The 26331-nt window shown below is 35.7% G+C and overlaps 1 protein-coding gene across 1 annotated transcript; it reads right to left on the minus strand.

The window, feature by feature from the left end:
- Positions 1-5946: 5946 nt before the first annotated feature.
- Positions 5947-26035, minus strand: TRA2A (transformer 2 alpha homolog). Its single transcript, XM_063098853.1, has 8 exons — positions 25860-26035; positions 16094-16227; positions 13451-13616; positions 12131-12319; positions 9327-9442; positions 7443-7571; positions 7055-7122; positions 5947-6823 (listed from the first exon to the last, which is right to left on the minus strand). Exons 1-8 carry the CDS (start codon positions 25893-25895, stop codon positions 6813-6815), a joined length of 849 nt encoding a protein of 282 aa, XP_062954923.1. The 5' UTR covers positions 25896-26035; the 3' UTR covers positions 5947-6812.
- Positions 26036-26331: the final 296 nt, after the last annotated feature.

Raw genomic sequence — 26331 nt, forward strand, 5'->3', positions numbered from 1 at the left:
TTTTTTTTAACATTTATTTAATCTACCTATAATTTATACTGTTGTAGTACTGTATGAGGAAAGAGTCTTTTATTTTCCTCCAAATAGCCAGTTGTACCAACATCTTTTATTGATTTGTCTTTTTTCCACCAAAACAAAATGCCATCTTTATCATGTAACTTTTCATAGGTACTTGGATCTCTTCTGGACTCTATTGCTGTGATTGTTTACTCACTCCTATGCACATTCTTCCATGTGATCTTCGGAACAGTTTCATCCAACTCTTCCCTTCCTCCCTGCGCCCCCACTCACCTGCCCCAAATCTTATAGGGATTATTTTAAGTAGTTCACAAAACCTTTCCCTTTTTGCATGAGAATTTGGCTTTTTCATAAAATTTCTAGATGTTCCTCTGGAACCTTGATAAGGATACTATACTATGTCAACTGTTACAACACTGCTTATGGCAAAAATGATTTGACTGGTAAATTGCATCTGGACTGTGAGAAAGTAGAAATATCTGTTGGAGACAACATACTCTTTCCATGTGCAGTGACATAATAGGCACATCTTTCAGGAACCTTGCAAGCTATTCCTACAGGTGGCTCCTGCACTTGCATTATGTGTACTCCTTGTACCAAAGTTGTATGGACTGCTACAAGGCCTCCTGTGGAATGCCTGGCATTGCCCTACTGCATGCTGCTTCCTGTTCTGTATTTTTCTAAGTGAATATGCCAAGTGTGGACTGATTTTCTAAGTCTGAATGTTTTCTTGAATTTAAGACCACACCCTGAAAGATTAGCATTCTCACTGAACTCCATTAAATGTATATATAAATTTGGGGTAAGGACTGAAATGTGTATAGTGCTAGGTTTTCCCATTCAGTAATATAAAGGGATTCAGGATCTATTTATATAAGACAACAAATGTTTTTAGTTTTCTTCATTAGAGTCTTGCTTATAATAACATAAACCCTAAATAAAGAGAAACCAGAGCATATGAACTATAACTTAATAATTTTAATTACAAATATGTGTATGCCTTTACAAAGCTAGGTTTAAATCTTTGCCTACATTATTAAAGAAAATGCTAAATTTCAGTTAAATATAAATGTATTAATAAAGTTATACAGTACATGAAAATAAATTCATGTCCCTTAAGTTTCAAAAAAAGAGAATATTTTCCATTGTGACCTCTGCACTTCCCTTGTGAATAACAAATAGAATGCTTCACTCATCAGACATCAGGGATCCCATTGTTCCATATAAATGAATTTTCCAGGTGACTTAAGCACCAACACTTTTACGATAATTATATTAAACTGCCATTTTTCTTCTCTTATTAAAGAGACCATTGAAAGTAATTCTTAACCTTTTTTTAGGGTCATCATGATTGAACATATGTATTTTCAGCCTGGACTCCTGTCATACTTTTATACTTCAGCTCTTTAAATAAATCACACTATTCTAATTAATTTGATGGAACTTTCTGATTGGGAATTTAGCTAATTGACCCTACCAATTATTTCCCCGTGATACTATCCTCATTCACTCATTCATTTTTTTTTTTTTTTAAGCATCTGAAATCCTTTATTGGAAGATCATTTGCTGTTTATCAAACAGTGGACTCAACAGCAGTCCAACAAGTGAAGAGCCCAGTGAATGGAGCAGGCCCCTCAGCATTTTTTCTTTAAATTTTTGTTGTTTTCACTCATTTATTTATACGAAGTTATTGGACACCTACTGCATGCCAGGCATAGAACCTTGTTCTAGGATCCAAGGACACAGCAATTATAAGGCAAGCAAGTTACATCACTGGTTAATCACTTTGCAACTTTCTAACTGCAGAGCACACCACAGAATTAGTTACATAGCACCCAGCTAGGCAGTGGATTTTTACTTTAGATTTTCATTTTTTACTATACATACTTGAAAAAATACATATTGTGCTAAAATATACATGAAAATGATCATTTTAACCACTTGTAAGTGTAGTTCTTTGGCATTGGGCTCATTCACATCGTTGTGCAACCATCACTGCTACCCATCTCCAACTTTCTCATCTCCACTGAAACTATACCCATTAAACACTAAATCCCATCCTCCCCTCTATAAAATACTCTTAATTTTTCCAAATTAAAGTGATTGGAGGGGCTGGCCTGTTAGCTCAGGTTGTTAGAGTGCAGTGTTATAACACCAGCGTCAAGGGTTCTGATCCCTGTGCCGGTCGGCTGCCAAAGAAAAAAGTGACTGGAGTCATACTCTCTATATTCTAAAATTGGTGCCCCAATATCCCATGTGTCTGTGCTCATTCACCTCTGAGGGGAAAGTAAGATAGTTTAATTAGGCTCTCTATGAAAGTCTCAGTTTTCACAGGGATATGTCAATTTTATCAACTCATTAGGTACATTTCCACTTAACTGGCAAAATACACCTACACTCCCTGTATAAGGGAGTATCTTCTCAAACTTCTACAAAAAGAATATTTGTAGTAGAGACATCTGAACATTATACTATGAAAATTTATTCCTGGATTGAATTATCACCAGGGAGACATATACTTGGATTGCATATCATAGCAGCCCCTGTGAGGATTCACAATGAACAGTTCGCTGGTTTGTGTTAAGCAAATGCCTTTTTACCTTAAAACCATGGGATTCCCAATTGGACAGCCTTTCTTGGGGCCAATTACAGGTACTCATAGGACAGAATTTATAAATCACAGCGAGTATACAGGATTCCATAATATGTACTTTTATGCTAATCTGTCATTTGTCTCCTTAGCCATGTTTTTGAAAACTACCTTAAACTCATTTTGAAATAATTTTGTGGTACAAATAATTCAGAGTACATAAGCTTGTTTTCCTTTAGTAAAATTTCAACATCTTTGGGCCGGCCCGTGGCTCACTCGGTAGAGTGCGGTGCTGATAGCGCCAAGGCCCCGGGTTCGGATCCCATATACGGATGGCCGGTTCGCTCACTGGCTGAGCGTGGTGCTGACAACACCAAGTCAAGGGTTAAGATCCCCTTACCGGTCATCTTTTAAAAAAAAAAAAAAAAAAAAATTCAACATCTTTTGTTACAAAAAAAATCTCCCTCTCTCATACTGGGAGTATAAATTAGCAAAGCCTTTTATTCCATTTATTTGTGTGTGTTTGGTTGTTGGAAGCTACTTAGACCTTTCTTGTTTTCTATATTCATTACTCCCATCGATGGTATCTCTCTCACTTAACCTTTTTTTTTTTTTAAAGATGACCAGTAAGGGGATCTTAACCCTTGACTTGGTGTTGTCAGCACCACGCTCTCCCAAGTGAGCCAACCGGCCATCCCCATATAGGGATCCAAACCCGTGGTCTTGGTGTTATCAGCACCACACTCTCCTGAGTGAGCCACAGGCCGGCCCTCTCACTTAACCTTTCAACATCGATTATCATCTGAATTGTCTCACAGAATACAAAAATGCATTATTTTGTCTATTTGATTCATCTATTTCAAATTAGTTGGGAGGGAAAAAGAAAATTCATACACTCAAAATTAACCAAAAGCAGTAAGTTTGACATCAGGGATAAGCATATTTTATTTTATTTTATTTATTTATTTTTTTTTAAAAGATGACCGGTAAGGGGATCTTAACCCTTGACTTGGTGTTGTCAGCACCACACTCAGCCAGTGAGCGAACCGGCCATCCGTATATGGGATCCGAACCCGGGGCCTTGGTGTTATCAGCACCGCACTCTCCCGAGTGAGCCACGGGCCGGCCCAAGCATATTTTAAACTAATAAATAAACCTTCACTTTACAAATGCTGAACTTTTAATTGCCTTAGCAAAGCAATATATATTTGTGCTTAATAGTTCTCAAGTTGCTATGAAATTCAAAATGCTATGAAATTCTAAGATTGATAAGCAATGACATTCTAAAAAAACAACCAGCGAGGAAATAACTACTCTTCTTGAATTTTTGGAAAATGTGACAGGTTTCAACCTAAGAGGGGTATGCTTAATATCCCTGAACTTGCATGTAAAATTGTTTTGCTGGTTTTCTGCAAATTCCTAACTCCTTTCCAGATTACTGCTCCACAGGGTAACCACTATTAAGAGGTTCGTGTATTTTCTTATAGATCTTATTCTATGCACAGGATATATAATTAAAAAACCAAATACGTGAATACAAAAAAATTTTTTCATATGTGCACTCTTTTCCTGAGACAGATTACAGTTTCTTCGTATTTTTAAGGGCTCCATGACCAAAATAAGATTAAGTAGGAACCACTGCTGTAAGAAGTTTTAAGAACAAAAAAGTTTTTCTTACCCCTCAGTGAGCTGAAAAAAATCTTTTTAGCTTTTAATACTATAGATAACAAAAAAGTGAATAGGCCCAGAAATACCTGAACTTTTATTTCTATATCGGGCAGTTATGCAATCTAACACATCTAGTCCTTAAGCCTAGTATTTATCCATGTAGATATACACAAGATATATAATGTATGAGGGCACTTCAAAAAGTTCATGGGAAGATTCACCCATCTTTCAATTCCATTTTTCCGTGAACATTTTGAAGTGTCCTCATACATAACATTATACACATGCACCCACTTCCTCTAACAGAAGTTCCCTTTTTTTAAAAAAAAAAAGATGACCGGTAAGGGGATCTCATCCCTTGACTTGGTGTTGTCAGCACCACGCTCTCCCAAGTGAGCTAACCGGCCATCCCTATATAGGAATCCAAACCGGTGGCCTTGGTCTTATCAGCACCACACTCTCCCAAGTGAGGCACGGGCCCAGCCTCAGTTCCCATTTTCATAAAAGAACTTCTTGATTGTTGAGACCACACCTACCATCCCATTTCCCCTCTCTCCCCAATAGCACCCAGTCCTGTGGTTTTCTTCCTTTCTGGCCTTTCTTATCTAGCATTCCAGGTATGCTACTAGCTTAAGGCCATTATACTTGCTTTTCCCTATATGAAGGTACTTCAAAAAGTTTATGGAAAGATTTGTATCTTTCAATTTTATTTTTCCATGAACTTTCTGAAGTACCCTTGTATGTCATATGCTCTTCTCCCACATACGTAGATGTCCCTCACCTTCAGATCTTCAAATTTTGACTTTTCAGGGAGGCCTTCAAAGATCACCCTGTTTAAACTTGTCCCCTTACTTCTTTATTCTCCCTCTCAGCTTTTTCTCCTTACCACACCTAACATCTACTTGTCTTTAATTATATTTATTGTTTCTTCGTATGGGTTGTGGAAGTTTTCACTTTGATGATATGCTGCTTAAGTTTTTAAAATACTCCTGTAGTCAACAGATTGATATTCTATTTAGGGCTATGGTTTCCAGTCTTTTCAATAACCTGGTTTAACAACAAAAACCCTCTAGATACCAACAAAAGATTGTCAACTTCTTTGGATATCCTTTATTGGCAAAAAAAAATTTTTTTTTTAAAAGTTTTGAAAAGTTAGCTTTTTAATAAAGATGTCCGAGACACTTCAATCCTGTAGACTTACAAAATTCTGATTCTATGGATCAGAGACCATAATAATTCTATTCCTACTGCTTTGAGAAAATAAAGGAACTCATGATCCTAATGCCTTTTTAAAAAGGTAACCTGAAACACCCTCCCCTCATATTACAGTCATTTAAGTGTGTTTCCTACTATAATGTGGGCTTCTTGAAGATGTGAAGTACTTATTTATCTTTCCTTCAGCATGCTGCTGGTACTGAATACTCTCAATATTATAACTCAGTCCACACACACAAAAAAGGGAGGAAAAACAGGGATTTTAAAGACCAAAGAAGGGACAAGGATTACATTCAGGAGTAAGAAAAAATATTAGGAAAAATTAGAAAATTTACTCAGGATGAACAAAACCTTGTATGAATATATACTGGGGGAATGTGAGGAAAAGGAAAAACTAGTTCTCAAATCAACCCAGTTTTATTTTTCCATTGTACCACAATAAAGACACAATCCCGTTTTCAAAGAAATTAACTTTTATTTGAAGGCAGACTACGTTTCCATGTATCTTCTAAAGACTCTATGCTATACAATAACCTGCTTAACCATTGTCCCAATACTAAAATTTCTAACAGCAAATTATACAATTGCTGTAGGTAATAAATAAAGGCTGTCCTTCACTGATAAAGGAATACTTAAATTTCAATAAGTTTAACACAAAAATCACACTTTAACTTTGTAAGGTTTAACAGATGTACTTCAAATACAACATGTTTTTGTAGGAGTCCACAAGCTTTTCATTTCTAAAAAAAGACATTTTTTAGGGTACAAAAATTCTGTTCTTCAAAAGAAATGTTCAAGGAAGTTTTTTTCTATAGTTTCAAACTTTCTACACTCAACTATTTGCTCCATGCCTCCCCAGACAAACCTGACATGACCGAACCTACTTTATGTGTTACTATCTTCCCTGAAAGTTAAAAAAGGAGTTCTTCGTAAATGCAGACCTCTGATGCAATATCTAACACAAAGGAAGCTTTAAAAATTGTTTCTTTCCTCATTTGATTAGCTAGGAGTTAATCATCTGTAAAAGCAAAGGAAAAAAATCACAAAGCATAACACTGGGGTTCCTTTTTACTCAAGATGTTTAAACTACTCAAAATGACAATTACATCTTTAATAGTATAATAAAAGGAGTGGAAAACATCAACACAATTGACAAAAGTGCAGATGCTAACTGAACCAAATATATATTTTTAAGGGCTCTTTTATAGGAATAGGAAGGATTAGAAGCTTGGGGAAATCCAGAATTTTTAAAAAAAAAGAGAGAGAGAGAGAGAGAAAAAAATAAAGGGGAAAAAAGTCCTTAACTGCAACTATTCCATTATCAATAGCGTCCTGAAAGAGAAAGAGAAAAAAAAAAAAAAGTCAAAATGACAATTGTAGTCTGACTTTTCCCAACTATTAACCGCCACCATATATACCCTAATATTATCCTAATATTCTAAAATAAGCCACTGGGTTCTGATCCCCATACCAGCCAACCACCAAAAAATAAATAAAAAAAATAAAATAAGCCATTAATTAGAAATGAGGTTTTTTAATGCTACCAAGGCAAAGTTTACATACTTGGGCTGTAGGAACGAGATCTTGATCGTGATCTGTATCGACTATAATAAGGAGAAGGTGACCTTCTTCTGTAAGAAATAAAAGATTACTTAGCATATCACATAATTAACTCCACTGAGGCTGATGAAAATAAAAATTCCTCATCATTCAAAATAATGTACCTATGATATGATAACTATTAAGATCTCTCTGTACCAATGATACTAGAACAGTAAGTATGTGGCACAACAAAATATGGGTAAATACAGATAGTTCACTTCTGTTCTCAAAGCATCATATACAATCTATTTTAAATATCAAGTTTTTATCCATACACATCAAATATAAAAGCGCCAAATAACACTACTATTATCCAATTTAGAACATAAATCTTAAGTTAAAACATTACCTGTACCGGTAATCATAGTCTTCATATCTGTCATATCCACGATCATATCCTCTATCATAGTAAGAATCTCGACGTCTGCCACCTCCTCCGCCTCCACCTCCGCCTCCACCTCCGCCGCCACCACCACTACTACAGAAAAATGTAAAAATTTTACATTGGTGTGAATGATTATTTTCTGGGATCATTTAATACCAATTGGTAGCTTTAAAAAAATGCAGCAGGCTGGCCAGTTAGCTCAGTCTGTTAGAGCACAGTGTTGATAACACCAAGGTCAAGGGTTCAGATCCCCTAACTGGCCAGCTAACATTAATTAATTAATTTTTAAAAATGAAGGCAAAGAGGACAGATAAGAGAGAAAGAACATTGGGCCAGCCCGTGGCTCACTCGGGAGAGTGTGGTGCTAAGAACACCAAGGCCCCGGTTTCGGATCCTATATAGGGATGGCCGGTTAGCTCACTGGTTGAGTGTGGTGCTGACAACACCAAGCCAAGGGTTAAGATCCCTTTACTGGTCATCTTTTTTTAAAAAAGAAAGAACAACATTTTCACGCCAATTGCCTCCTTATCTCATTTTGCTGACTTCCATGGTATTCTGCTTTGGCTTCTTATTCATTACATACATAACCAAGAATGCTTTTACAACTATAATCTGCTATTCTATTAATGCACTGCGCACATCATCAGGACCTTTTCAATAAGGTAAAATGAAGCACTGTTTTGTGAAGTAGTACCAAAAAGCTAAGATATGTATCCCTATGACTAACTGAAAGGCAACTAGTTAATGTCAAGAATTTTAAAAAGTAACCAACCACCTTACACAAAGGTATAGCACTAAAATAATTTCAAGGTCTGATGTTTAAAACCTTTGGCAATGAATTTAAACTCTAAGCCCTTTCCCCTGGTGTTTTCCAAACTCCTAGCCATAGGGACACTATTTTCACTTTAGTTTTCTGTAGGTTCTCCTTACCAAAACCATTTCCCCCAGTGTTTCAAAACTGAAAGCCTGTATTCCCTTTTGCACTCCCAAGAAATATCTCTGTGAATAATGTCTCTGGTTGTATGTTAAAAAACATTATAAAAGCCCCTATTTATGTTTTGTTCAATGTGACAATTGTAGCTTTTTTTTTTTTTTAAACAAACACTAATATCAATAAAATCTGCCCTATACACAGAGACTTCTCAGGTTGCATAAAAACAGAAAAAGAATATTAAAAGACATATGATATTTTTCTAGTATTTAATAATTTTTCTATTTGTATAGTGGCACAGAGAGAAAAGCCAGGAATGCACTTTGATAGTTTTAATTTGTCCTCTTGCTGAAAAAGAGAGGAAAGAAGGGCGAGGGAAAGAGGAAGAAAGGGAGAGAGGAAGAGAAAGAACAGAAAAGACTCAAAGAAATTATGCAAATTAAATAACTTTCATCTTTAATTACAGGTAAAAAAAACCCCATTTTATCTTGTGATTAATCAAAATTTTGCACACATTTCTAGTGCATTTCTTCTTCTTTTTTTTTAAAGATGACCGGTAAGGGGATCTTAACCCTTGGCTTGGTGTTGTCAGCACCATGCTCAGCCAGTGAGCTATCCGGCTATCCCTATATAGGATCCGAACCCGTGGCCTTGGTGTTATCAGCACCATACTCTCCCGAGTGAGCCACAGGCTGGCTCTTTTCTACTGCATTTCTGGCTCTTTTTTTTTTTTTTTTTTTTTTTTGCCTTTTTTGTGACCGGCACTCAGCCAGTGAGTGCACCGGCCATTCCTATATAGGATCCGAACCCGCGGCGGGAGCGTCGCTGCGCTCCCAGCGCCGCACTCTCCCAAGTGCGCCACGGACTCAGCCCATTTCTGGCTCTTATAGTTTAGCTTAGGAAACCTGAAATCTTACTGAGTTGGTCTGCCCATGTAGATGCCTGGTGTAGGTGTATGTGCTCTCTTGGTGATAGAATAATCCACTCGAATTCTTCTACCATCCAGCTCCATTCCATTTGCCCTTTCCATAGCCTGTAAAGGAAAACAGGCACAGAAAGTCACGCATAATTCACTAGCCTTCAAGTAATAATTACTCAAAATTAGGCAGAAAGTATGTGTAATCCAAATAAATTCCAAATTTTGAAAATGACATAGCAATGCAGCTTGTACAGGGGACTGTATAAGCATTTCTAGACCTCAACACTGTCCAGAACACATTTTAATTTACCCAGCTCAAACAGTAGTTAATAAACTTTCCCCCAAGTAATTTTCCAGCTCTGGCTCAGTTCCCACTCTCCATTCCAAGAGATCAACAAAGGGAACAGGAGTGAAAAGTCTTTTATGTTAAACATTTTGTGGGTTGTCCAGGTAGCTTGCCATTTCATTATTCTTAGTCTCCGGCTATTTCACATATAAAGAATGATTTCAAAACATTAAAAAGGATGAGTTAAGTTTCAGGTTCTAATTATCACCTGCCCCCATTCTTGTTCTTTAGTTTGCAGTCCAGTATACTGATAAGACTCAGAAGCCAAGAAGAAATGATGATATAAAGGGATATACAAAACACACATTTCTGGTAATGCTTTTCAGCCTTTTTACAGAGACTGAACCAATAAAGACACACAATTTTAATGTAATTCACAAATATTTCACCTTAATAGTACCCCAAAGAGCTAATTCTTTTACTTTAATTAAAACCAACATACTCTGACAAGAGGCTATGCTCCTATACGATCAAGATATATCTCTCTGGTCTCACCTTTCAGAAGAACAACTCTGATAGCACTGTTTGTTTCTGGCAATTAAAAAACCCAACTTAAAAAAATAATTATATCCCATAAATAAGTGTCTGTAAAACAAAAATTGCAACAAATTTAACACATTTTCCATCTGAAATTTCAAAAATCAAAATTCTTTAAGCACTTCTTTCTCAAACAGGTGAGGAGTTTACATATTAATCTTTGCTATATGCATAACAATAGTTTTGGTTTTTCTAATATACACAGAGGCTTTAGATAAAAAAAAAAAAAATCAGAAAGCCTGTGCCTAAAGACTGGGGGCAGTCACAGCCTTAGAGAAGCAACCACATAACTCAAGGAAGTCTATATAATTCTGAGGTTGGCAGTAACTAGTTTCAGTCTGGGCAACTCAAAACAAATTGCAATTCAGCTGACAAGTCTAAACTAGTCAAGTCATTCCTTAGGTAACACACCGCCACCTAGTGAACTCCAAATATAGAGGAACTTTTAACCCTGCCAACAAGTCCTATGTCTTTATACCTGAGCTCACATTTCCTATCACTTTGTCCTTAGGTACTAATACCAATAAATACAATGATAATTTAATCACTTTAGAAAATGAAAATATTTGCAAGAAGTTCTTTGAAACCTAAGTAAAGTTGCCATTTTCATTTTATCCAGAAATAAACCAAGGGAAGAAAAAAGAGGTAAGACAATAAGTTCCCCATGGAAAAAAAAATTAAATTGTGTTACTATTCCCACTTTGCAATTCTTACTTCAGATCAGATATTTTGATATCTCTAAATTTACACCTTTATCTCTTGAGTACGGGAATAAACAAATCACAAATATGTAACAGTAAAAAAAAAAAGTCACGACTGACTAAGACATTAGAGTGCCTATTACATATATGACTTACAAATGGAAGTATTATTTTGTTAGAATTACCCAGGGTTTCTCAACCTCAGCACTACTGACATTTTGGGACTGCTGATTCTGTGTTGTGTGGGACCATCCTGCACATTGTAGGATGTTTAGCAGCATCTCTGGCTTCTACTCACTAGATGCCAATAGCATCTATTGTTTTTGAAAGATATGCCAATTTTTATTAGGGCTGCTTATGTTGCATTCAAACACTGTTGGAGCACAGAGCAGTAATGACCTATATCGAACTGCTATCACATGTAAAATGGCACAAAAAAGTAATGCCTGTACCTTAAGTGGTCTGATAAAACTTCAACGTTGAGTTTTAAATTCCTTAAAATGCAATTTTCTAACTCAATTATTTAAGAATTTATAGTAAAGAGAAAACAAGTCTTCTGCTTCCTTTATAATTCAATACCTAGTACACAAGCTATTTTTTCTTTCTCTTTTTCTGGCAGCTGACCAGTATAGGGATGGAACCCTGGACCCTAGTGTTAACAGCACTATGCTCTAACCAACTAAGCTAACTGGCCAGCCCTATAACTAATACATTAGAATAGCACTATTTCAAATCTCTGACATCAAATAGGGTCATTCAGTTAGGCACAAGAATGGCATTAAGTAACAAAAAAACTCTATCAATTCTTTCCATGTATTCTTCACAAAGCTCTGAATCTATAAGGAGCTAATTACAGAAACAAAATTAAATAGATTAAATCTAAACATCATAATTGTCAGAAGTCAATTTAGTCATCTGCTTGGAGCATCAGTACAGCTGATTCAAAAGAGAACACCTACACACTTTTTCCATTAACTCAAACACATATAGTTCACTTTATAAGGCCAGACTTCAATAGCTGTCCTAGAAAGTATAAACTGAAAAGTTTAACTGTGGTCACTCCAATTCTAACAATGAGAGGCACAGTTTGAATCAGGATCACAGGGAGGACATGTTTACAGAAATGGGAGTCTATTAGTCAGCTTTTAATAGCTACTCAATACTATAATCATGCATATCAAAAATTTTTCAAAATGAAAATGATAAAAACAAATTTACCTCCTTTGAATCATCTATTCTTTCAAAATACACAAAGGCAAATCCTCGCGATCGCCCAGTACGCTGATCATAAACCACATTAACGCCACTCAATGGTCCATATCGAGAAAATACTTCACGAAGATCTCTCTCTGTTGTGTACAAACTGAGGCCAAACACTCCAAGACAGGTGTTGGGATCTGGATTTGCCTATTGAATAAAGATGTTATTTAATTTTAAACTCCAAATTAAAATCAAAATTAACAAACAGAAATACTTTGTTCAGGACACCTCACCCAATACACAAAGAATATATTGTTTCTAGTCATTTGGAAATAAGATTTTAAGAGAACTAAAGCAGATGAGTCATACTTTACAGTACATCCAGGCCTTTGGAATATACTTCCTGGCCTGAATAAAAACTTTCCTACTCACTAGCCCAGGTATTTACTAAGAATTCAGCCTCAATTTAATACCATGTATTTCTAATTTATTTAAATTTTTTACATCCCTTATACATTTGTACCTAATCTGACTTCATCTGTAATTGCTGATTTAGACTCCCCTTGCTCCATTTTCATTCTTTTCCAAGAATACTCTTTCAATGTTCCCATCATCTGGATTTAAAAAATCAAAGTACAGATTTCAAAACATCATTAAATAACAAAATACTCCACCAAGTGAGATAGTAGAGCATAGCAGTTAAGCACAGGAACTTTAGTCAGGCAGCCTGGTTGAATCCTGGGCTCTGCCAGTTAGCAAAAACAAAAACAAAATAATCTCTCAAATGTCACACATCCAAGATTTGACTGCCTTATCCATAACATAACCTGCCTCACAGAGATGTTAAGAGTATGAAATACACTGAATAAAAGTGTTAAGTTATTATTACTACTAAGTTTTCGGTACTTCCCTGCCTGCCTGCGCTCCCCTGCCCACCTCCCAAAGTTAAATTTTGAATGTATCTCAATATTCTCAAATCAACTCAGTTTATGCTTTCCATTTTAATTCTTGGAAGATATTTCTTCCCAAATTGCATCTCTTTTTTAACTACTCAAAAGTAAAAAAAAGAAAATACACTCCCCTTTGCAACAGCTGTTGTGAAACATGCAAGCTTATTTACTAGGATGGTAGCATTCCTTTATAACATTTTCTATATTATAACATTATGTATGACATTTTCTTTGTAATATAAAAGGTTTTCCTTTTCTTTATTTTAAAAGGTAAAGTGGCTTATTAAGGATGTTTCTGGAGTAACATAAAAGCAAGCTCTCATGAAAGTTAGATATTATGCCACACAGGAAAGAGAAAAATTTTCATTAATTTTTATAAACCACATACTCTGCTGCCTGTATGCCTTCTCCGGTTAGACATTGGAGAATGACTTCGGCTCCTTCGCCGCCGGTATTCTGGTGTATATGACCTACTTCGAGATCGTCTCCTGTGAGAGTGAGAATGGGATCTGGATCGAGTATAACGTCTATGAGAATGCCTCCTTGACCTTGACCTTTGGGAGAAATAAATTTTGGTAAAAACACTGGAACAAAATAATTAAAACCTTTCCCTCTTCCAAGGACGTATTCATTTATCCCTGCCTATCCTCAGCTCCTTTCTTTCTGAGCAAAGGGTATTCTTCCTCTTGTTCTCTTAAATCACTACAACCTCTGCCCTGTTCTCAGTCTATCCCTTCTACATTCACCCTTTTTCCACCTTACCTTATATGTTAAGGCTCTACCTTCTCGAAAAAGAAAAACAAAACCCAACTACCACGCGTTATAATAAACTCCTTTGATTCTTGACACCATCTCCATATAGTTCCATATTCCCTTCACTGCTAAGTATCATTTCCTTTCCAATCTTTCTTCAGCCTACTACAATCTAGTATCTGCTAAATTAATTAATAACCTAAATGCCCAACTCATCTAATAGACACTTATGAGTCTTCATTTCTTGACGCTTTCTACAGCATCTTACCCATCTGTCCACTGCTGATTCCTTAGCTCACCTATTTCTGATTATTTCCAGTTGCTCTCAGATAGTCCTCTTTCTTTGCCTATAAAATTAATCCAACAAATTCTTATTTACCATTCATATGACCCATTCTTAACTTACCCAGACCAGTACTGATGACAGTCATAAAAATAACTTCTATATGGCACTCAATAAATGTTATAAATGCTAAGGGCCAGAAAGCTTAAAAAGAGAGCATATAAAGGAAGGGAATAAAACTAATGAGGAAAGATTTTCTAAAACAAAGGTGAACAATAAAAATGGGAGACTTAATAGCTAGATTTTGATAGGCTGTAGGAGTAGTAAGAGCAAAAGTTCATTGGCAAGAAGATATGAAGATGTATTAGAGAATAGCAAAATAGTACAATCTGCTAGGAATTAGGATACTTTATAAAGGAAACTACGAGTAAAGATTAGAAAAGGACTGAGACAACATTGTGTAAAATCTTGAATAATGAAAAGCTTCTTCCCAGGAAAGAAAACAATAAAATGAATTGCCTATCTAAAAGAAAAGTAATCATCTCTGGCGTGGGGTGAAATAGGTACAAAGACTTGTCTTTGTGCAAGAATACTAAATAGAAGGCCGACCCATGGCTCACCTGGGAGAGAGTGGTGCTGATAACACCAAGGCCACGGGTTCAGATCCCTATATAGGGATGGCCAGTTAGCTCACTTTGGAGAACGTGGTGGTGACAAAACCAAGTCAAGGGTTAAGATCCCCATACCAGTCATCTTAAAAAAAAAAAAAAAAAAGAATACCAAACAGGATTCCCTATTTTCCTTAGAGCTACAAATTTAAAGCCCCAATTTAAAAAACAAATAACAAAATTTTTATAAATAAGAAAACCTGTCATTTAAAATATCAATTGTTACTTTTAAATAGAAATGAAAGTGAGACATAAATTTACAACTCTTCAGGAGTCCCTATTTTTTCTTTAAATCAGATAGTGGTCAATATTACAGGGGTATGGGAGGAGAGAGAAGAAGAGCAAGGGAATTAAGAGTGTGGGTGTGTTATTTAATCTTTTCAGGTGACAATCAAATTAATGAGAATATCTGAAAAAAAAGAATTCTTGGCTGAGATTGGCAAATGTAAAGGCCCCAAGATAAAAATACATTTATTTCTAGTTCTACACCCAAATTCTATCCAGTGTTATTCTGCACATGTGTATTTAATTAAATAATTGAGTTGTTAGTAAATCAAGTATGGTCTGGATCCTGGATATAACAGAGAAAACAGCATGGCTATGGACTTTAAGAAAAATACTGCCTTAGAACTGATTCTTCTGTCTCATAGCCCCTTGCAAAAAGACATAAATCCTATGTCTGTACTGAAGAAATGACAATGATTTACCAAATTAACTGTCCAGGTTATTTTTAACCTTTTTATCCTACCACAGTGCACCAAGGAAATCTGATAGTGAACTTTGCAGTGGTTCCCTAAAGAGTTTTTGCTGTTGTCAGTAGTGGGGCTCCCCACTGCCTCCACTGTGTAATGGAGAGCTCCACCCAAGACATAGAATCAGAATCTTCAGGTAAAGGATGTAATTGGAACATGAATCTTAAAAAAGCTTTCCAAATCATTCTCTGATAACCAACCAGAACAACACACACCCATCAACCTTCCCTGCACTAAATTACACGCAAGTCTCCAATGGAGAAAACTGCCTTTTAGTTGTGCAAATATTGTTGGCATAAAACCAAACACATTCTCAAATACCAAGTACATTTAAATCAATCAGTATGTATTTAATTTGTATTAACAGCTAGTATTCAATAGATTAATTGGTCCAAGAGATGATTCTTATCTAAGTCTTCAGAATATATTATTCATTTCTAAACTCTGTGGTCTGAGAAAAACTCTTTAGTGATTTTGAATCTTTGGTGAAAATTCTACACAGAATGCAGCTAAAAACCCCTCTGCCTGAAAAAACTCAAGGAAGGCATTTTAAATATTATTTTAAACACACTTACCTGGATTTTGATCTTGATCGAGAATGGGATTCAGAGTGTTTGGAAACCCTTGATGGACTACGAGATCCTGACCTGCTCTCCGATTTTACACGAGCAGGAGTTCCCGTTGGAGATTTTGACTGAGAGCGAGACTCCTACCAAAGAAGACAGTATTACAAATGGCACTGGTCACGTAGATGCCTAACACCTAACATTTAAAGTACCGTAATTTATATTGATTGCTCCTGAAAAACAAATGGTTAGGCAACACCCTCCAGAAAAAATTTCAGCTCATTAATAACCCATTGTTAATACTGCTAACTGTCCTCAATAATTCCCTACTTGAACCAGATCACCAATTCTCATTTAACTAAGTAATCATGCAAATTCATCTACAACTTGATCATACAGACACTGGAACATAAACCATACATTTACTTAACCTAGGACCCATTCATTCTTCCAGATTCTTTTAATTCTACTTCACTCTTGCTTTCTACTTCTCTTCATTCTTCATTGAGTTTTTCATTTTTCATACTTCGTGTATTCTTCCCCAATTCAAACAATTCAAAATAGCCTTAAAAAAAAATATTCAAGTGCTTCTATCTGACCAATCTTCTGTTCAATTTTTTCCCCCATTCAATTTTAATTTTCTGATCTTTAATACTTTTCATTAGCCTTCTTTTATCTTGATTTATCTTCCACATTCTTGGAAAAAACTCTTCAATTTCTTCACGAACATTAACCTTAATGGAAAAAGAACATTTAGTATATTTAAGCACGTGGGGATTATAAAACTCTGCTGGAGTTCAGAATGTTATCTACCAAATGGAAAAGCCAGCAGGTAAAGTGCAAATAACTAGTTTATTAAAAAAAAAAACAATTTATAGTCTTTAAAATTGTTTAAGTCTAGTTTCTAGCAAAGAGAATTTACTGAATTTCTCTAAATGTTTTTTAACCATACTCTTCACCCTCCTCCCCTTTCATATTTCCTTCTTGTTCCTAAAATGTGAACAATTTCAATATAAATACTTAATTCAAACATAAATCTAATATTAACTGTTATTCCCCCCACCTAAGTGTTAAATTTCCACTATTTTATAACTTGAAGATTCTTAGTAATCTTAAAATAAGCTTTACTAAGTCATGTAAGAAATCAAAATATAGTTAAAGCAAAGCATCCCAAGCTGAATATTTGCACACACCTGTCTAAACTCACATTATAGCACACATGCCAAGGTCAAAGAAAAAAAATAAATCAGCAAAATTACTAATACCCTCTCCCAATTTGTTCAAACAGTATCTTTGCTCATTCTGACTTAACCAGAAAGATATGTTCTGAAGACAAATATATTGAAAAAAACTGAGGATATGAGGAAGCATAAAAATCTTAAAATTTTCCCTCTGGTTTGTTAATTCCTAAAATATGTATTTTTGCAACCGTGCCACTTTAAAATGCTATACTGTTCACGAAATATCATAATGCATAAGTTACAAAATTTGTATCACAGTCTTTATCTTTGATCCCACCTCTTTCGGTCATAGTTTATACATATTTTATGCACTTATGTGTATTTGTACTCCCTTCAATGACTATATCTCCTATATCAGAAAACTGGTTTTTGAAAAAGCTGGAAGTAACTCAAAACTTTCCAAATAAAATAATGTATAACTGATTAAAAGCTTGTTTAATTTGACAGATATGATGCACTTATGACCAAAACAGGATGGACAGTTTGGTTTCTCTGTCAATTTAAGCCTTGATTATTAATGTAAATAATTATCCCAATCTCACAAAAGGAATTTTACACCAATTTTTATTTATGCCCTAAGACTATCACACCACTTTCTTTTAACAGTTTTCTTAAACTATTCCTTTACTTCAAGTTTAATGTCAAAAGACTTACTTATTAAGAACTGTACTGATGTCACCGAGCTTATCCATTTTTTCAGATGAAAACAAACCTGAAATATACAGCTACCTTTCTGTTTAATACCAACCTTTCCGATTTAGCTATCTATAATAAACCTTTCAACCACATCTTATATACTCTGTAAATTCCTGGACAGATGCCTAGAGCAAGTATAGCAATTTAGGTTTTTTCATTCATTGAAACTGTAAAAGCAGCATACTTAGTACTTAAAAAAAAAAAAAAAAAAAAGGTATGGCCAATTTGCTTGTAATTGGGTCTCACAGACTGGTTCACTAACTAAACTGATAAGAACATCTTCTCCTTTTATGGCATTCCCTTCTATAAAGCGTAATGTTACCTCTAGCGTAACATTAATTTATGCTATAGAATACCAATAGCTGGAATTGTATCTACAAACATCACATAGCCCTTGTTATATCAGAAGGCTTTGCTCTCTAAGACCCTGAAAACCTTTAATTTTACTAGGACAGAAATAAAAATCTTACATTAAAACCCCAAATTTACTCTTAAATGTTTATTTAAAGCTTTCCAGTATGTGACAAATATTTTATGGTCCAAATATTTAAGTATTTTTGCTTTTCAATTCTTCTCTCGTAAACACAACTTTGGTAGTTGTTGAAAATGACCACTTCTTAGGAACAAGGTAACTCAGATCTTAAAGTTTAAATCCCAGTTCTGGCATACCAACAGTGCAGTAATGTATGATAGGATGTCTTTTTAAAAGACATCAGTATATTCTGCTTCCTATTAACCAAGGTATTCATAAATACCTAACCTCCTTTTTTTGTCTGCCCTTCTCTTTTTATCTTGGGGAAATCTGAACCTGCATAAATTTCTTCATGAAATAATCCAAAATTAAGAATTACTCCTCTTAGCTTCCTCTAACTCCTAGTTATAAAGCTGTCGCTATGATTTTAACTTCCAAAAACAATTTACAAACTTATCTAAAAAGGTAGATCAATAACCATCAGTAAACAACCTAAAGAATAAGCTACTAAGTACAAAATAAATTCTTTAGAAATATTTTTACTATAACATAAAAATGGTCCATCATTGGTAGTTAGTAGTCTTTAAACAGAAAAATCGTCACATTAATACCTATATTTACCATTTTCAAATAACTTAAGAAGGGGTGGTATCTACCCTGTTTCACTTAACCTGTTCTGAAAGCTGTTCAGTTAAGTAATTCTACAAATTCCTCTGTAACCTGGTTCCTGAAACCAACAACTATTAATTGAAACGGGAAGATTAAAGACTCAATCAACTCATATCACAGATTTTAACAGAAATCTTAAATAGGCCTCTAGTCTACCTTATGTACTATAAACCAGAAGCCAGGCAGAAAGTTCTCACAGCCAGCAGGACTTGCTTAAGCAGGTTTTTGTTTATTTGCTTGTTTTTATCAAGATACCTCTGGCAGTGGTTAAAGGATACAGCACAACTGAAAAGGAGGGAACTAACTATGAACACTAAGAAAAGACTACAGTGAATCCAACACAAGCTCACTAAGAACCATACTTCTATGTTAAAATACAGTTGTATTTTACACACTTTAAATAATCACAATACCATGTAACTATTCTTTTTACCAGGAAAGTTATTAAATATATGTACATGTTGTTGTGGAACATGAAGTATTCCTACAGCAAGCAATAATTGTAGTCTTTTAATACAGCCTATATCATGTAACAGACGGGGTAAAAAAAAAACTCAACACATATGCTTAGTACTTAATACCCATTAAAATAAACACATAAACTAATAAATGCTACACTGTAACCCATTCCAGTATTAAGGCCAGGCAAATTCTATGCCAGGTAATGGTACAAAATTTACACAAATTTAAGTCTATGAGTACAGTATTAAACTTGTAAAACAAAATTTCTCCAAGTAAAATTGGAGATCTATTGCCACAGAAATGCATTTAAATATAATTTAAATTATATGTCCCAAAAGAGGGAGAATGTACTTAAGTTACCCAAATACTTTACAGTATTTACTGTACTAAGAACGTCATTCTTTTGGACTTGTAAGAAATCTATATTTACTCAATTGTTTTAATTTCAGTCTACAGAAATAATATTTCTGCTTCCTCCTTGCAGACTCTTCTTAAACCATAATTGCTATTGGAGCAATCCCTTAAAAACAAAATACCGATTGTTCATTTTAAACAATATTTTCTTTTCCTTCTTTCAAGGCCATACCTGAATGCTGCATTCTGAATGAAGTTAATGTGGTTTCTGCCTGCAAAGGTTCACAGATATTCTAACACTGTATGTCTGTATATTTTCTAAAGTTTGGAATACTTTTGGGACCTTTTAACACAATGAAATGATTTAGTAATTGGCACTTATACACATACTGTATAATCAAATTTAAACTCATGTCACAATTGTGAAATTATCTGTAAAATTTATAATCTTTTGTACAAATTTTAAACATGGCTCATAAACCTGCTAACTTACATATCATGATCAATTGTAACATTCAAAACACTGGTGCTTAAGTGGCAATTTCAAAGGTAGAGAAAACAAGCTTACAAGGACTAAAAGTGGTTTAGCTATATTAAAAGCCAATGAATAGCAACTAAAACCAAACTAGGAATGTGTTACAGCATTCTCTACTTATGTTCCCATCTTCTGGTGTCATGCAGCATTTATGAATCTTGAGTAGTCAGATAACAGGACCCTGGTTTCAAGGAAAAATAACTTTTCTTCTACCTCAAGTCACTCACATCTGTGGTGAAAATCATGAGACAATAAGGATTATACACAACTATATACGGCAGTAACTTAAAGGAGGGAAGGGGAACCACATTTCCTTTCATTATTCTCTCCACTTTTCTACAGTGTTTACAATCTTTTCCTCATCTGATTGTTACCATTTTCTCGCCTCCACTTCTGTCCTGCTAAATCTGTTAGGACATATAAACAAATAACAATCAGTATTAATTTACTTAGCATGTGAATACACACTTTACAAAGGTCGCAGGGTTAGTTATTTAATGCCTGAGCACCCACTGATACTGTCTATGAAAGAGAAGGTTTTCACACTGTCAGACAAGTTCTAGGAAACTATTGTGCTAATTATTCATGTCATTTCACATTTGTTATACTACATGCCATACCATAAGTAAGTTCAGTTCTTTAAAAAATGAAGCCCATAGACAAAGCTTATTTTGTCTGGTTTTTAAATGACTCTCATTCCTAAATATTGAAATCCTTTTATATTCTTTCAGATCTCAAGGTTCTTTATTCTCATTTTAGTAAAAGTACAAAGCATAAGCATCTATAATAGATCTGAAAAATAATAACTATGCATTATGGGTATAGTTACTTGCACTGCACCCTTTCAAAATCATGCTTTCTACTTATATTGATCAAATTAGCACCCTTCAGTGAATTTCAAATATAAAAATGTGAGTTTTAAGATGTTTCCCTAAGTTTACAAATTCTTCAAGGAAAATTAAAAAACATTAAAATTGGATAAATGATAGTACTTAACTTTAAGAAAATAAAGTCCAAGACAAATTAAAAACCCCTCAGGTTTAATACTATCACTACTACAAGAAAGGAAGCTTTACCCCTTTTGAAACTGGTTGATTTGATGAGATATATAACTTAGTTTAAGAGTTTTTTTCTTTTTTTTTTTAAACAAGCCAGTCAACAAGCTGGGTTTTGAATGAGTCATCAACCCTAATTAATAAATCAGGCTTCAGAGAAGATAAATAACCCTGCCCCCATTTCTTCCATTCTTTAACAAAATATCTAAAACACACACAACTTCTAATTCTAAATTGGTACAGATGAATTTGCTTTGCTCTTCACTTTTATCATCCAATCATCTCATATATTAAGAGGAACTCTAGGATTCTCTCAAAAATATTCCAACTACTCCAGGAGCAGGAACAGGCCTTGAAAAAGAGGCAAGAATAAGTAGCATCTTTCTTCTTCAACTGTACTACAAAGCATATTATAAACATTTGTGTGATTATACAGTGGATCCCTCAACAATACAGAATCAATCTCTATTATAAACATTGGGCCACTGTATGAGAAAAAAATTGCAGTCAATATTTTTCTTAGTTTAGTTTTTAAAAATTTAGGAATAAGGGGGAATAAAATAAGTAAAATAAGAAAAGTTTAACATTTCTATAAAGGACACTAAATTTTTTGAGATAAAAATCCTATATGAAGTAAACAACTCATTACTTCTATGAAGATGACATGCAAAGCCATAGCCAATCTCACTCCCAGCTCCAAAGTACATTTCCACTTGAAATGCTTAACTTGATATACATATCCCAAGCAAATTGCTTTAACAGACCTATTTTTTTAATGGCACCATTATTCTCCTGGATTTATTTTAATGGCATCTTGGAAATCATCTCATTCATTCTTTACATTCTACTGCAGTCCTGTTTCGACCAAATTTTTTCATAATTTACTTCCTTAAATATTTCAAGTGCTTCCGGCTGCTCTTCCTGAACTGGTCTGGTCTCTTTGGTCTTGGCTAAAATTCTTTTCATTATACCCCTCCCAGAATTAAGATGGCTCCTTACTGTATATCAGGTTATGTCCCGATTTCTAAACCTAGAATTCAAAATCCTCCGTTATCTGACTGTACGAGTCAAATCTATCTTTCACTATTCCAGTATGACCTACTTTTTCACTGTCACATTCATACAATATTAATTTCCCTAATCATCAGACTAGTGAAAGTTTTACATCCTAGGTAAATCTTTCCCTTTCTCCTAGCTCAAACTGCTCAGAGCTGAATTTTCTAAATTCCTTATTAATTCTATCACATACTTACTTTTACCCAGATCTGAACCATCAGCCAGTCATCTCAAATCAGACTGCAAGTTCTCTTTCTCTGAAGAACAACACCTAGCTGGCCCTTACTAAAAAGTTAGCACATGCTCTGTCAATGAGTTTCACCTCTGGTTATTTACAACAGAATTCAGCCAATTATATTTTCCTTCCTAAAGTTCTTTTACTCTAGTCCTTTAAAATGGAAGATGCATTATAACGGAAAATAAAGCATCCGTAACTGCTTTTAGTAAACTCCACTAATGGATCTGAGACACTGAAGTACAGTGTGCTCTCTTTAAAAAAGTAAATGAAAATATATACAGCACAATGTGTGTATGCAATGAACAGAGAACTGCTACTTGTCTCAGATACCTGGCTGTGCCGTCTTCTGGTTATCAGTTTGTAACTCCTGAAATGCTAACATTACTCCAGCCTTTATAAGATTATAATGAACAGTAAATTAGAAAATACATCAAAGATTTCTGGGGCGACAGATTCAAAAATCCTATAAAGTAGGCAATACTAAGTATTAGTCCTGTTTCTTTAATATGTTCAGTAGCTTTCAGAAAGTTACTAATTCTAAATATCTTTCTAGTAAGATGGGGTTAATATGTGCCCTGTTTACATTGCAGATAAAGTAAATGAAAGTGCACTTAATTGGATTCATGATCTCCACAAATGCTTCTGATAACCCTAACATTCAAATACTGACCAGTGTTTTCCCTAATTGAAGAAAAAATCTGAAGCATAACAACTACTTAAATACCAACATACATCATTTGAAAATCCTTTTTTGAGACTGATTGTTACATCATTTAGGTATCTATAGATACAAAGGTAAGTACACAGCAGTTGTATCATATAAAATTTTTTTAACTGCTGATTTATGGTCAGCAGATGAAGGTCACGGTAGTGTAAAAACCAAAAGCACTAGTGAATATTAAATTGCCTTAAGAAACAATAAAAAAGTATAGTACACCTCCAGAAGAGTTTCTAGTGTTGTAATTCCTTAACCAATTACAAATAAAAACAATTACCTCCACCAAACAAACAAACAAACAAACAAACAAACAAAAAAACCCTACCAAACCAAAACACACACACAATTATTCAATCTACTGGGAGAAAAAAGGTAAAATCTATATATGTACTATACTTTTTAAAAATTAACTGTTAATGCCTACATTTTAGCTTAAAATGGGTGTACATGCTTTGTTTAGATTTGTGTTTTGAAACATGTTACTTTCTTCTGTGGGTAAAGTGACCATTATCTAGAACTTACTCCCTTCCTTGATGACCACTTAAAAATTAAGTAGTCCTCTTCACTTCAAACCAAACCAAAACAAATATTTTGTAATGAAAGTTAATCGAAGGAAAGTTAAATGGACAGCAAAATTTCTTCCCCTAACTACCTAACATTTTCAAAACAAGCAGCAGCTGACAACTACCACCAAATATTTTTATTGTATGATTTTTAAAAGTTTTGTTGGTACAATCAATACATTATGCTAAAAAATGAGGTTCAACTATTATTCATTTACATTCATGCTCCAAACTGTATCCAAAAAATCCAATCTTAAAGGAATAGCTTTAAAAGGTAGCTTTTTGGTTTCCAACCTATTGCTTTAAACCTGTTTCCTCAAAAAAACCAAAAGCCTAATTCGACCATCCGCTTTGACGGCCTGGTTACAGGTGTTTATATTATGAACTTCCAAAAAGGACAAAATTCATTCCTTACAGGACACACCTCTAGTATTTTTTTTTTTTTTAATGTGTTTCCCCTAGTGACTAGAATAAATACCAACACAACAGTCCGAACGTGTTGCCTGGGGCTTTTGTTTTCTTTTCAGGGTTTCACACTAACTCATTTCCACCAATTTCCACCACTAGAGTAACTTCGGAAATACAATTCAAACATTAATAAACGTTCTAGTGCATTTAAGCTGGGAAGAACGTATTCTTTCTGATGTTTATACCATCCGACCACAAATAATGAAAACCTTCTTCTGGATCCTACGCTGGGGGATGGGGTGACGAGAGAAATGGGAGAGGGTCTGTAATCTTCAGGTACCCATTTGAGTTAAAGAACAGCATAAACTGAAGTTATTTTTAAAGTATGAGCCATGAAATTCGTTCAGTTATGTAAGATTAAAGAAAGAAGATTCCTTTTTTGTTTTTTACCGTAAAAACCTGAAAAGGAGTGATCAGTTTTTAGATGAAAGATCAAAGGAAGAAAGGCATTAGAAGTTGAGATATAAAGAAGAGAAAAAACCCAACATCAAGGAATTAGAAAATAGGCGTTATAGATAGCATTTCCACATTCACTTTGAAGGGAAAGGAAAGTAGAGGGGACATTAAGGTAAAAGGGCTCCTTGCGTAGTTTTCCCCTCACAGCTCTCGTCTTAAGAACGCTTAAGGGTCGGTGCGGTCGTTGACTAACCACTTCATTAGGCTCGTCCCACCTTCAACCTCAAGGCTTTCGCCTTTATAGACGCAACGCCGCCGGTTCCAACAGAGACGCGGCCGCTCACTGCAATAGAGAGCCAAGGAGACACAGGCCCCAGCTAGTCCCACGCCAGCTTCTCCCCGCCCGGAAAACAGCCCCGCACACTCGACCCCGAGACCCTCTACGATGCTCGGGGTCGCCAGAAATGCCAACCGCAGGAAGCACCTACCACTATCCGGCCGGAGGGGAACTCCCTGCCGCTTCCTCCCGCCCCACCGCGACGGGGACCCACGTCTCGGAACAGAAATAAGGAAGCCTCAGGTGTGGGGAGAAGGGAGGGAGCAAATAGGGGGTTAATAGAACCCAGGAGTCCAGGTATCAGTGAGTCTCCAAAAAGGGGCGGTGGTGTAGCCGTAGTGTTTGGGAACCCAGAAGCCATCTTGGGATGTGAGGAAGCAATCGCGATGGCTCCAAGGGTTGTTCCTCGCGGGACCCCGCAGCACTCCCCACAACCCCGCCCGATCGCGCTCGTCCCCGTGGAACCCCGAGCATCGGGCCGCCGCCGAAGACGGCTCCCGCGGCTTTGTACTCACTCTGCCCTCGAAGTTGTTCTCCTCTACATCACTCATGTCGGCCAGGCACTCCTCAGAACTAAATAAAGGACAAGTCTCGGCTCGAGGGCCGATGGCCTGATCAGCCCGCTGACTGGACCGTGGGGAGGAGAAAAGAGTCGGCAACAACGGCCGCTCCACTCCACTCCCACTCGGTCTCAGGCTCCAGCAAAATGGCGCCGCCGCCGCCAGAAACCTTCGAGCCTCCCCAGAGCGCGACGTAAGGGGGCGGGCGTCTCTGTGACGTCACGAGGCCCCGCCTTCCGCGGCGCTTTGTGTCGGCGGGTCCTAACGCGTGGTGGTGGCTTGTGTTCCCAGCTTGGGTGCCTTGGAGCCGTTTCCCCAGCGCTGACCTACGACCCTCAGACTCCTGGGTAACGTGTCAACACCTCTGAAGATTTTCAGTCGTCAGATGAGCTTTTATTGACCTTAGCCCCTTTAAATAGTGTCCAGG

The sequence above is a fragment of the Cynocephalus volans genome, chromosome 6, assembly GCF_027409185.1.
Source record: "Cynocephalus volans isolate mCynVol1 chromosome 6, mCynVol1.pri, whole genome shotgun sequence".
NCBI lineage: Eukaryota > Metazoa > Chordata > Mammalia > Dermoptera > Cynocephalidae > Cynocephalus > Cynocephalus volans.

What these genes read in the sequence shown, in the direction of transcription:
- TRA2A (XM_063098853.1), bottom strand. Translation starts at nt 25,895, where the DNA reads ATGAGTGATGTAGAGGAGAACAACTTCGAGGGCAGA. An exon ending in AGAACAACTTCGAGGGCAGA is followed by an intron (nt 16,228 to 25,859) that starts GTGAGTACAAAG and finishes CTTCTTTGGTAG; the next exon opens with GAGTCTCGCTCTCAGTCAAA. An exon ending in GAATAGATGATTCAAAGGAG is followed by an intron (nt 9,443 to 12,130) that starts GTAAATTTGTTT and finishes TTTCCTTTACAG; the next exon opens with GCTATGGAAAGGGCAAATGG.